General features: G+C 43.9%; 1 protein-coding gene across 1 annotated transcript in view; it reads right to left on the bottom strand.

Moving 5' to 3' along the window:
• LOC148029181 (BTB/POZ domain-containing protein At1g67900-like) overlaps positions 1-11,135 on the bottom strand; it is a 66,261-nt gene extending 55,126 nt beyond the window's left edge. Inside the window, exons 1-3 of the mRNA XM_087687937.1 lie at positions 10,863-11,135; positions 10,109-10,565; positions 9,788-9,857 (exon numbers count right to left, since the gene is read on the bottom strand). Of these exons, the coding sequence (XP_087544063.1) occupies positions 9,788-9,857; positions 10,109-10,167 (129 nt within the window). The 5' untranslated portion in view covers positions 10,168-10,565; positions 10,863-11,135. The remainder of the gene's footprint in view (positions 1-9,787; positions 9,858-10,108; positions 10,566-10,862) is intronic.
• Between the last annotated feature and the right edge of the window lie 1,131 nt (positions 11,136-12,266).

Here is a 12,266-nt window from a genome sequence, read left to right as displayed (position 1 = left end):
TCTAATTATCGACTCTAGCATACCATGATACTTAAAGATGTGCTGCAAAAACAATCGTGTCATATGATCGGCCTTTATTTTCTTCCTCACCGGAATGAAATGGGCTTGTTTGCTAAACCTACAAATGATAGTCTATACATATTCCATCATTCCCTATAGGTGTCTTAGGAAGCTCAAAAATAAACTCCATTGCAATGCTCAGCCAAGGCCTATTTGGAATAGGCTGCAACAAACCTGGCACCTTTTGCCTATCATGCTTTACCTTCTAGCATACGATGCATGTCTTAACAAACTGTTCTATATCATGCCTCAAAGCTTGCCAATAAAAGAAATGCTCCACTGCCTTGGCTGTGGCATCAATACCTTTGTGTCCGGCATACAAAAAAGCATGACTTTCAGCGATAACTCTAGGCCTTAACTACTTTGTGACACATAGTCGTCCATGCATCATCAGGAATCCATCTCTTAGCACAAAGTGTCCATGCCTTTGGCCATTGCAAAGCTGATCATAAACATTGGCAAAGTCCGAATCAGCAATATATTGCTCTTTCATGGCATTTAACTCGGTGTGATAAACTGTCACGGGGACGTAAAAATTTGATGCTTTGCTTATGCTTAATTCACATTTGATTAAAGGATTAATCAAATGTGCAATTAAAAGATGCACGTGTGTTGCACATGTAAGGTGCAAGCTACTTTTTCACAGTTGAAGGCCCAAGGACCCTATGAAAAAGATGGGTGTCAAAGGCAAAAGTTGTAACAAGTTACAGTTGTTAGATTCTAGGTGAATTTTGGTGTCAGTTTGCCCCTAGGACCATTAATTAAGTGTCAGTGGTGACACTAGGGACTAGGCATTAATTAATGGATTAATGCTTGTCCAAGGGTCAATTAATGCATGGGACCACTTTGGGTTGCAAATGGCCTAGCCAATTAATTTTTGGATGGGCAAGTTCAATTTTTTGGGCATGGATTAAGGGTTGAATTAATTAAATGACTAGAAATTGCTGAAAATGGATTAAGAAAGCTGCCACTTGGCAAAACTTTCCCATGCAAGTGGGGAAAAGGCTAAATAGGGCTGAAGGGAGAGAGAAATCTCGTTTTTTCATTTTGGAGCTGTTGGAAAGAGGTGTTGGACTGTTGCTGCCAGCTTTTGGGGCCAATTCCCAGCCATTAGAGACCATTTTGGTGATGGAGATTGCATATTCTTGACCTTGGGAAGCTGACAATTGCTGCTGATGCACTTTCTCTTGAAGATCACAGTCTCTGATGCTCCTATTGTTATTGGTACATCCGTTTGGGGCTGGTACAGCAGGGCAGCAGCTGATTTTGATCAGTTCTTCGCGACAAATCTCAAAATTCTCTCTCTCTACAACACTCTCTCATCTCCTTCAGCCTATGCTCAGCCATTCTCAGCAATTCTCAGCCATTCAGAGGAGATCTCAGCCATTTTTGGTGGGCTGATCTGTAATTTCTGCAGTAAACCCTAATTTACAGTAGAAATTAGGGTTTAGCAACCACCTTGGGATCTGTGCCAAAGATTGAAGGCTCAAGGAACTGAAATCAGCAGCAGCTGATAATTGAATTCTCAGCCATTCAGAGGAGATCTCAGCCATTTTTGGTGGGCTGATCTGTAATTTTTGCAATAAACCCTAATTCACAGCAGAAATTAGGGTTTAGCAACCACCTTGGGATCCGTGCCAGAAATTGAAGGCTCAAGGGACTGAAATCAGCAGCTGATAATTGAAGATTATCAAGGGATTTCAGGAGCCAGCCCATCCTGAATTGATTTGGGGTAGCATTTGGCCAGCCAAGGGTCAAATTGGAGAAGAAGTTCTGGGTGAATCAAGAGGCAAATAACCTAAAAGGCTTGCTGGATATTTATGACAGCAAGAGCAATTGGTTAGCAAGAGGAGATTGAAGAATCTCAAGTTGTACTCCTTCCAATTGAATGAAAGCTAAAGAAATACCACAAGGGGCGCCAATTTTGGGACCAACAGGGTGTCTACTGTCCAAGAATGTTATGGTAAAGTGTGTATTTCATTTTATGTGCATTTATTTATTGCTGTGATTAACTCTTAAATCAGATTATCACCACCCATTCCAAGAAGGAAGGATTTGATGTTTCCCGAGGCACCTGATTGCAAGCCAAAGCTTTGTGCTAGTGCTAATTTTTATGCTCAACTGAGAAATTACAGCAACATGTCTTCATGCAGTGAGATGGAATCAAGCAGTGATGATGCCTCTCAGTATGGACATTCTCATGGGAATGAAGAAAATGCAATGCCTAATCTTGGACAAGGCTCTCATGATGGACAACAAGCTGAAAATGTTGTTGTTGGGCAAGATGCAGGGCCTTCAAGCCGTCATGAGGTAGATGACCAGCAAAGTGAAGAGGAATTTGATGACCAGTTCAAGAATCGGATGAAGACAGCAGCAAATCTCTTTGCTGAATTGGCAAAGGATCCTCAGTTCACCCGATTTTTGAATGCTCCGAAGAAGGGACAGCAAGGGCAAGAAGAAGAAGTCAACTTCTATACCTTCGGGACAACAAGGTGCACCGAAGGTAATGCCAAATCCTTCACTTAAAGCTCCTAAAGAGGCCAATGAAGCTAAACAGTTGGTACCTATGGGGCAAGGAATGGAAATGCAAGGCCATTATGGAAGTGCCAATCCAATGGATTTTGGACAGCTGGCCATGCATGCTATGATGGGGCAGCCAGGATACTTTGGTGGTAGTACGATTTTTCATGCAATGGTTGGCCAAGAGCTGTATACGGGAATGCATGGCACAAATCCCTATGGTATGCAGCAGCCAATGCATGGTGTGCAAGGCCCATTGTATTCGGGTATGGCTGGAAATGTGCAAAACCCTATGTATGGTAGCATTGGCTTGATGCCTGGGACACACAATGGAATGTTTGGCAATGCATCTGCACCGCCGAATGCTTATGGGGCTCAAGGAATGATTGCTGGTCATCCAAATGCTTCATTTGGGCTTGGTCATGATGTAAATACAGCAAATGCGCCCTTTTTGCAGCAGCCAGTGTATGACAACTTGACTCCCAAAGGGGAATCAAAAGACTATGATGAGGGTGGAAAAGCAGTGAAGTTTGAGTCCTTCAGTGGTGCACAAGATAGACTGAAAGCTTTGACTTTCATTCAGCAGTTTGATGCAGCCTATTCTCGGGGAAACTTCACTGAATCCTCTAAGATTCGAAAGGCGGCCACTTTCTTGAAGGGAAATGCATTACAGTGGTGGTCCACGCTACAATATAAGCGAATGTTTGCATCGAATTGGTTGACTAGTACCTTTGAGGTGGACATCATGACAACTTGGAACAAGCTTGATGCAAAGGAATGCAAGAATTTAGAGCAATACAATAAGAAGTTTTGGGATGCATTGCTGCCCATCACTTCTTATCGGTCAGTTCCCCTTCATGAGTAGGTGGAGAAGTATGTATGTGGTTTACCTAAAGGAATCAGGGATTTTTGCATTAAATCCACTGTTTCAAGCATGTCTCAGCTTATAGAAACTGCTATTACAGCTGATACATTGCTGCGTGGAAAGGATGCCGGCTTTCAAGACCATGATGAGTCAAATGTCAAGGAAAAGAAGGCTGAGAAAAATGGCAGATCTGAAAATCAAGCTGAAAAGAGGCAAAAACAGCAGCAAAGACCTTCGAAAAGTGTGGCACAGTGTAGGGAATTGAGGGCTGCTAATAAATGTTACATATGTGAACAGGAGGGACACATTGCTAGGAACTGTCCTAATCAACAACAAGCTGATAACAATGATAGCACATGAGAGAATCAGTGATGTATGGAATATCACACTGGGTTGCATGTGATGAAAGATCGAACATGCATTGTATGTTAGCAAGTGAAGCATGGTAGGCAAAAGATGCCAGAGTTTATTACAGCTTGTGTAAGAATAAAGTATGCATCTCAGAGAACTTAGGGAAAGTAAAAAGAGAGCAGCTGATCGCCATGGATGAGTTTTGTATTTTCCAAAGGGTGATTATATATTGCTGCATTTTGAAAAGGCAAGGTTGACAAGGTGAAAGGGCAAAAGGGAATGTATCCGAAGTTCAGAATGAGAAACTATGGACCTTTCCAGGTGTTAGAGAGGATCAACGATGCGGTATATCGGCTGAAATTGCCTCTACACTAGCGGATACACTATGCCTTTCATGTGAGCTTATTGAGGCCTTTTTATGCTGATGTGCCTAAGGATGTATCTGCTGAAATTCAGTCCAATGTAGAGGAGCTGAATAAGATATTGGTATCTGAGCAGATTTTGGCACATAAAGAGAAAAGCCAAAGGTAAAGCTTCCATAAGCTATTGGGTGAAGTTTCACAACTGTTCACCAATGGATGCTAAATCGATGGAAGAGGATGACTTGGCAGACCATCCTCAGTTGTTGCAGCTTTACCTTCATGCCTTTCAGTTAGAGCCGACTTTGGATCGGGCTCTTTCAAATTCAGCAGGGCAAGGGTCCAGAGTACCACCTGATACTCAAGGGGGAGGCAGCACTTCCACTCCTCCAGGAATGGACTGCTCTCGTGTATAGTGGATCTCGGATGTATTCAGCATGCATCCAAGGTACTGTGCTGACAGTATGTTTGCCATGAGGTCACTATTCAGTGTACTAGTCACTGTGGTATGTATGCAGATGGGTATGGTTTTTACTGCCGCTTTGAAACTGTACATTTGTATCAAGTTATGATCATGAGAGACTGATTACGAAGTGCTAGTTTTCAGTGTATGATCATTAGTTTCAGTGGTATTCAGCTGGTTCTATGGACAGCAGCATGTGTACTGAATGCCATTAACAATTCAGCCATGGTTTTGGCTTGGTTTATGCTTTACTATGGTTGTGTAGTCAGCACTGTTGAGAAACAAGAGTTTGGGATGCATCCGATGAGTTTCTGGCAACAGTTCTGGTCTATTGTTGAGCTTTATGCTATGTTTATGCTGGCTGGAAATTTTCAGCAAATGGTGGGCATATGAGATAGTTAGCCAGCAGTGGCCAATGTTGTGTTGACTATGATGCCTTGTGAACATTCCAGTGCAATATTGTTTGCTTTGACACATTACAGTGCAATCGAGGACGATTGCAAGGATTTCAAGGGGGTGGTCTGTCACGGGGACGTGAAAATTTGATGCTTTGCTTATGCTTAATTGACATTTGATTAAAGGATTAATCAAATGTGCAATTAAAATATGCACATGTGAGGTGCAAGCTACTTTTTCACAGTTGAAGGCCCAAGGACCCAGTGAAAAATATGGTTGTCAAAGACAAAAGTTGTAACAAGTTACAATTGTTAGATTCTAGGTGAATTTTGGTGTCAGTTTGCCCCTAGGACCATTAATTGGCCATTAAGTGTCAGTGGTGACATTAATGGATTAATGCTTGTCCAAGGGTCAATTAATGCATGGGACCACTTTGGGTTGCAAATGGCCTAGCCAATTCATTTTTGGATGGGCAATGTCAATTTTCTGGGCATGGATTAAGGGTTGAATTAATTTTCAGAATTAATTAATTCTGAAAATTAATTAAATGACTGGAAATTGCTGAAAATGGATTAAGAAAGCTACCACTTGGCAAAACTTTCCCATGCAAGTGGGTAAAAACCAGCACTATCTGAAACACCTACATGACCAGCACCAAATCCTTGTGCTCCAACAGTCCTTGGGGGTGCCGATACATATCCATATGGCCCACTTTGTGCCCCAAGTATCATGCCTATACTGCCATACATGGGGTTAGGCATTCCACTTTCATTTCCCGGATACATTGGGTGTTGTGAGCCATGCATTGGCTACTGCATACCATAGGGATTTGTGCCATACATTCCCGTATGCGGTGCCTGTCCAATCATAGCATGAAAAATGGTACCACCACCAAAGTATCCTTATTGTCCCATGCTTGCATGTGCATAATTGCCTTGCTGCCCATGTTCCCATGGATTGGCACTACCAAGTTGGCCATGCATTTGCACTTGCTGCCCCACGAATACCAATTGCTTGTGCTCATCAGGCATTTTGGGCTCTTCTAAAGAAGACTTAGGCATTTCCTTCGATTCTTGTGGCTGTCTTGCTGCCCATGTTCCCATGGATTGGCACTACCAAGTGGGCCATGCATTTGCACTTGCTGCCCCACGAATACCAACTGTTTGTGCTTATCAAGCATTTTGGGCTCTTCTAAAGAAGACTTAGGCATTTCCTTCGGTTCTTGTGGCTGTCCCGAAGCTGTAGAAGGTGTCTTCTACTCTTTGCCTTTGCTATTCTTCTTTGGGGCATTCAAGAATTGAGTAAACTGGGGATCCTTTGCCAATTTAGCAAAAAGATTTGTTGTTGTACGCATTCGATCATTGAAGCTATCCTCAAATTCTTCAGCCCCTTGCTGGTCATCAACCTCTTTATGCATTGAAGTGCCAACATTTGGGTCATTTCCCACATTTCCAGCATGTTGTCCATGCTGAGAACCATACCCAACATCAGTCATTGCATTTCCCCCTTCACCACGTGATTGACCAAGGAGTGATACATCCTCTCCACTTAATCCCATATCACCATGTGAAGACATGCTTGCTGTAATTCACTGTTGAGAGCAATTTCAGCAATAATGCAATAGTCCCAAGTTGCAATCAAGTACCACGGGCCAACCAATTCAAAGGATTTGATGGTATCCCGGTGATGGAACCATGTAACCAACCTTCCTTCCGTGGATGGGTGGTAAATCCCTAATTACAACTTAATCACAGTAACAAACAATAAATACAAATTTACCTACTGATCTCGGACAATCCACACCCGATTGGCCCCAAAATTGGTGCCCCTTTCGGTATTTCTTTAGCTTTATTGAAGAAAAGTTGATTTACAATGGGATTCTCCCAATCCCCTTCGCAATCTGAACTCCCCTTGCGGTTCAAAGTGACTAGCAAGTCTTCCATCTATTTTGCCCCTTGATTCGGGCACTTAATTGGCCTTCACACGCTTTGCTGGAGATGGAAATGCCCCAAATTCAATGGCTGGCTAGTCCTCCACTTGAATTTAGCTGAAATTCACCTTCAGCCCTGAAAAATCCAAGTCTTGGAGTTTCCAATTTCTGGCACGCTTCCTAAGGCTACTAGTAAACCCTAATTTTTGCTGTAAATTAGGGTTTATAGCAGAGATATTTGCAATTTCTTAGCCTCCAAGGGTCCAAATGCTGAGAATCTTCAAAGCAAGGCTATGAAATGGCTAGGAGATGAGAGACAAAGTTGCAGAGAGAGAAAATTTAAAGTTCTGTCGCGAAGAATGATTGAAAATTGGTTAAATGCAGTTGCTGCCCTGCCACAACAGCTTGTAGATGCAAAGAATTGAAGAAAATTAGTCATTTACTATTGTTGCCCTGTCTCAACATCCTGTAGATGTTGTCACCTACTGTTGATTGGTCTTCTCCTGCCCTTGGCTGCCTCAAAAGGTCCTCCAATGGCTGTGAATCAGACCAACAGCATCTCCCTCTCTCTTGCAGGCTGAATACACTAAAAATGCCTCTCCAGTCTCTATAGACGTTTTTTAGTCTTGCATGGGCATTTTTAACAAGTGGCAGCCTTTTCAAATGGTTTTTTTCAGCATTATCCATATTTAAATATTAATTTTCAGTCTTTAAATATTGAAAAATTAATCTAATAATTATTTCGATGCCCTGAAAAATAATATGACTGACCAATAATTATATTGGCTAGGCAAATTCCATTCCCGAGCGTCTCTATGCCATCTTTGACCATCAGATTGGCGTTAGATACCATCAAACGCCACTTCTCTAGTGTCACTAACTGACACTTATGGCCAAATGAATGACCTAGGCCAACAAGTGGCACCAAATACCACCAAGTACCTGTGCACCATAACTTATAACAACTTTTGCCTTTGATATCTCGTGATTTCCTCGAGTCTCGAGTTCGTAAATTTACTCTAACCCCAGTTACACCTTACATGTGCAACATTTACTTAACCATGTGATTAAAAATTAATCCACATGTTAAGTGAGGTTTCAAAAATACATGTCCTCACGACATAACCTGTAGTATGGAAGGGTAGACCTGATGAACTGTAGAACCCGACTCCACCTCAAGAGAGAAACCACTAGCTCCATAGCTCCATGTTGGAAGGAATTCGAAGACCTCGTCACCAAGTCATGGCTGAACCTCCCAGGCCCCAATCTAGGCGGTCTCTGAAGATCCTAGGAGGAGGAGAAATGACTGCTCGAAGACAACCATCCCAAAGGAGTAAAGGGTGGGAGACGAACTTCATGATGAGTAGGTGCTCCCCCTGAGGGTGGAGGTACAAGGGCCCTCTGGAAAGGGGAAGAAGTAGAAGCCCTCACCTTCAAGGGCAAAGAGAGTGCATCTCCCTCTGAAGTTCCGTCTACGAGAGAGAGGGAATCTAAAAACTCATGGATCACGGACTCCGAATCATCAAATGACGAAAGAAGTGCTGTCGGTTCTGCCAAAGAAGGTGTTTGGGGTGTCGAGCTCCCAGAGGTAGCCTCTCAAACCTAAGTAGTCGAGGGTGGGAAAAGGTGAGGCTCATGCGAAGCCAAGGGCAGGCAACAGTCACTGTCTCGCAGTGGAACAAACAACTGCGGAGCCGAAGTAATAGAAGGGATCGAAAAATCATTGTCTCTCGAAGGAGCGGATTGTCTCGAGGGGACAGTAGCCAATGATCACCATCTGTTGAGGGAGCACACTATATAGAACCGCAGGTTGTCGAGTTGGCATTCTTGAAACCCTAGAAGAAGTAGAAGCAACCTCCGTAGCGCATTGTGGCGGTCATGAGGAGGCCGTGGTACCAGTCGATCCTCCCATGGCTCGGAAGGGCTTAGTGCGCATCAGATGCATCTAATGGCCTTTGAGCATAAAAATCTAAAAGCCGGTGTAGAATAAACTCTATGGCCTGAAGTGTGTAAACTGAAGAGGTGGTTTCTCAACAAGAGGCAGCAGGCAAGTAGAGGAAGATAGGTAAGGCTGTAGGCACACTTTGGCAGGTAGGCACCACCGGAGGGGAAAGACCGGGGTTGGCTGTGTTTTCATAGAGAAAAATTGGCTGAAATAGAAAACAGAAACCTTCAAAGAGCTGCCATAAGTGCCAGATCCCAGATTCTTTGCAGTGTTTAGTCCATTACAAACCACTTAAGAGTGGACAGAATACCTGCCAAGACAAAAAATTGCACCAAAGAAAGGGAATCTTTCAACCAAGCACCAGACTTTACTAAACATGCTTGTATTGTGGAATAGGCTAGGGGGGTGTTTCATAGGGAAAAACCGACCAAAAAAGAAAACAGAAACCTTTAAAGAGCTGCCATACGTGCAAAATCCCAGATTATTTCCAGCATTTAGTCCATTGCAAACCACTTGGGTTGGCCAAAACAGCTGGCAAGCCAACATAAAGAAAAAATTGTACCAAAGAAAGGGAATCATTCAACCAAGCACCAGACTGCACTAGACAGGCGTGTGTTTTGAATAGGCTAGACCTATTTGAACATTTAAAATGTAGCAATATGCCAAGTGCATTGACATATGAAAGTTTTGGTGATCATAGTAACTCTCAGTATTTGTTTCAATTCTTATGACAAAAACTTATGAAAATATTTTCGATGAGATAGAGTGCCATGAAAGACGGACAACAATGTAGTTAAGTAGAAAGCCACAATAAATTTGGCCTTGTTGTTGCTAAATAACCACCAAACAAACATGAACTTGAGATTGATTTTGCTTGTGCGAAGAGACTAGAGCATACCTTGTGTAAATGAAAAGTCACACCATCAACCAGCACAGTGAAGTCGCTACCAATATCTGAAGTCACGGACCTGTGCAGGAGAAGGAATGAGCTGTTGTATCAGTATAGAGAACAACGTGCTATCAAAAGACATTAAAGAAAGAAGGCAAGTATTTGGAAAATCTAAATTCCACATGTACACGTTTACAGAGGCCCCAACCAAAAACAAGCACGATGTAGACTTATAATTAGTGAGACTCAACTGCATCTAAAGCGGACATAAGGGCAAAGCATAAGTGATACAGAGTGCAATTCAGATGAAAAACTAGAAAACACACTCACCTAATGTTACCGAGAACTTCGAACAAATCTGGCTTGTGTCCAAGTTTCATGAACTTCATTTTCACCAGTGGCAGTTGTTACACGGGTTGCTACAGTGCGAGTGTGGTTTAGTACGCAAACATCAAAATTTGAAGAACAGGGCGTCTGATGCGTTCGGTCTCCACCAGGGGATCGACTCAAGCAGTTTCTGAATTGGTCATACATGAGAACGTCCCTGGCTGACTAGGAAATAATCCCAAGCACATGTCTGAAGAGGCACCTTGCTCCACTCCTGCACAGCTCCAGGCTCTCAGACGGTGGTTGGGTGGAATAGCAATTCTCTTGGCTGGGAGTTGCACTTGCTGCTCAAACAATTTAAGGTAGGTACAGGAATGTTGACCGGAATAGCAATTGCCCTCTGGCTGGAAGTTGCGCTTGCTGCTCGACGAACAGTAGATAGGAATGTTGAATGGAATACCTGGAGCAGCATTTGCTGGTCAAACAAGGGAAAATATGTGCAGGAAATCTAGGCTTAATCTCTGTTTGTGCCTGGAAGCACGCACAATTCACGAACTAAACGTGCGCCAGGGTCCCTCATCACGAAAGCGCAGAAGTAGATGCAATAATGACCGCAAGGGGTGAGTCCCCCTCTCCTTTTTCTCCCTTCGAAAGCTAGAGTGCTTGAACCTCCTTAAATTATGCTTCGCACGGGGGGGAATACTGATCTTAGCAAAGCTATCTTTTCAAAGGTTGGACTCAAAGGCAGAATGATCACCGTCATCCATGGATGCAATGAGTTTTGTCGCGAGAGGTCGAGGCGTAAAGAAACAATCCGCGCGCCTTTATCTGGAGCTCCCGTTTCAAGCGTCTGTGACTCTACTCACACTCCAGATTACAAAAGAGGAAAAGGCGCGGCGGTAGTGCCGAGGGCATGATTGGTAAGCGCAGGCTTTTTGGAAGGGGAAAGCGGAGAAGGGAGGGTCCAGATTGATAGCGTATTCCCTCACCTTGCAGCTCGCAGTTCGAGAGTGCGTGTGGGGACATTCTCATGAACAGGTGATTGCACAGCAGAAGATGATGATGAAGATGAAGAAGAAGGAAGAGGAGAAGTAGTATTCAGAGAAAAGTGGCGCGCCATGTCAAAAGGGGGTATGTTGTTGTTGGTGATGAGAGGAGAGCGGACCGCTAGGTCATCTCCTCCATCATTATGCCTTTCGCTTTGGCTTTGCCCTACTGGTCGCCAGATGATGATGATGATGACGACGACGAGAACTATGGTGGCCGCACTGTGCGTCCGAAAGAGCTCTCTCGTACCGCGAATTTCAGCGGATAGCTTGTCTATGATACGTCTGCCTGTGGATTTCTTTTCGTGAGAGGTCACTTGACTGGAGAAAAGAGGTAGCTTGCCTGGACAAACTTGTTTGTTGATGATTACTTGGTGATTAAAGATAAAGCATTCAAGACGCTGTCTTGATTAGTGAAGTTTTGCAGGCTGCAGGTGTCAACGTCTCACCATCGAAGCTCGCCAGCAGAGAGACCTTCATGGACCATAGCTAGAATCTTTTATCACATAAAGCCACTTCGAATGCGAGCAAAACAGCTACAGCACCGTCTTCGATGATGGAATGGAAGGGAATGTTTAATGGGAAGCTTGGACGCGACAACACACAGTCAAAGGCTGAAGCTATGGCTGCACTGTACGCACAGCTAGGGTTTTCCTGACAGAGAGGGATAGAAATGATTGCCACTGCCCAATTCTGCAGCGTCCCGACACTGGTGACTGAAGTAATTTCATGAGCTATGGCATTTCAGAAACGGCGGATAACATAAGCCAACGGTCTATAGAAACAGACTCCCGGCTAATAGCAGGCGTGCCGCGCCCCTTCGAGCGCCACGTCAGCGCAAATTGAAATTCTTCACGGCTGCCAATTCCACGTGTCAGTGAATGAACAGACTCGTCCACGTGGCAAGACTTTTTGTCCCGGTCTGGTTGACAGGTGGCATTTGACACAGTTATCCACGTCACCAATATGGGTCCCATGCCCGAATAACGGCAGTGCTAGCCAGCTGGCGCCGTTTGCAGCCGTCGTCCCAGAGACATGCCACGCCACCGCTCGTGCCTTTTAGGCCTTATAACCCTCCCAGTCATTCATTCACATTCTGAGGGGCCTTGTCACAC

Source organism: Lygodium microphyllum, chromosome 11 (assembly GCF_053477565.2).
Source record: "Lygodium microphyllum isolate KBCC chromosome 11, Lygodium_microphyllum_v1.1.10, whole genome shotgun sequence".
In the NCBI taxonomy this organism is placed as follows: Eukaryota; Viridiplantae; Streptophyta; class Polypodiopsida; order Schizaeales; family Lygodiaceae; genus Lygodium; species Lygodium microphyllum.
This window is presented reverse-complemented; position numbering and strand designations above follow the sequence as displayed.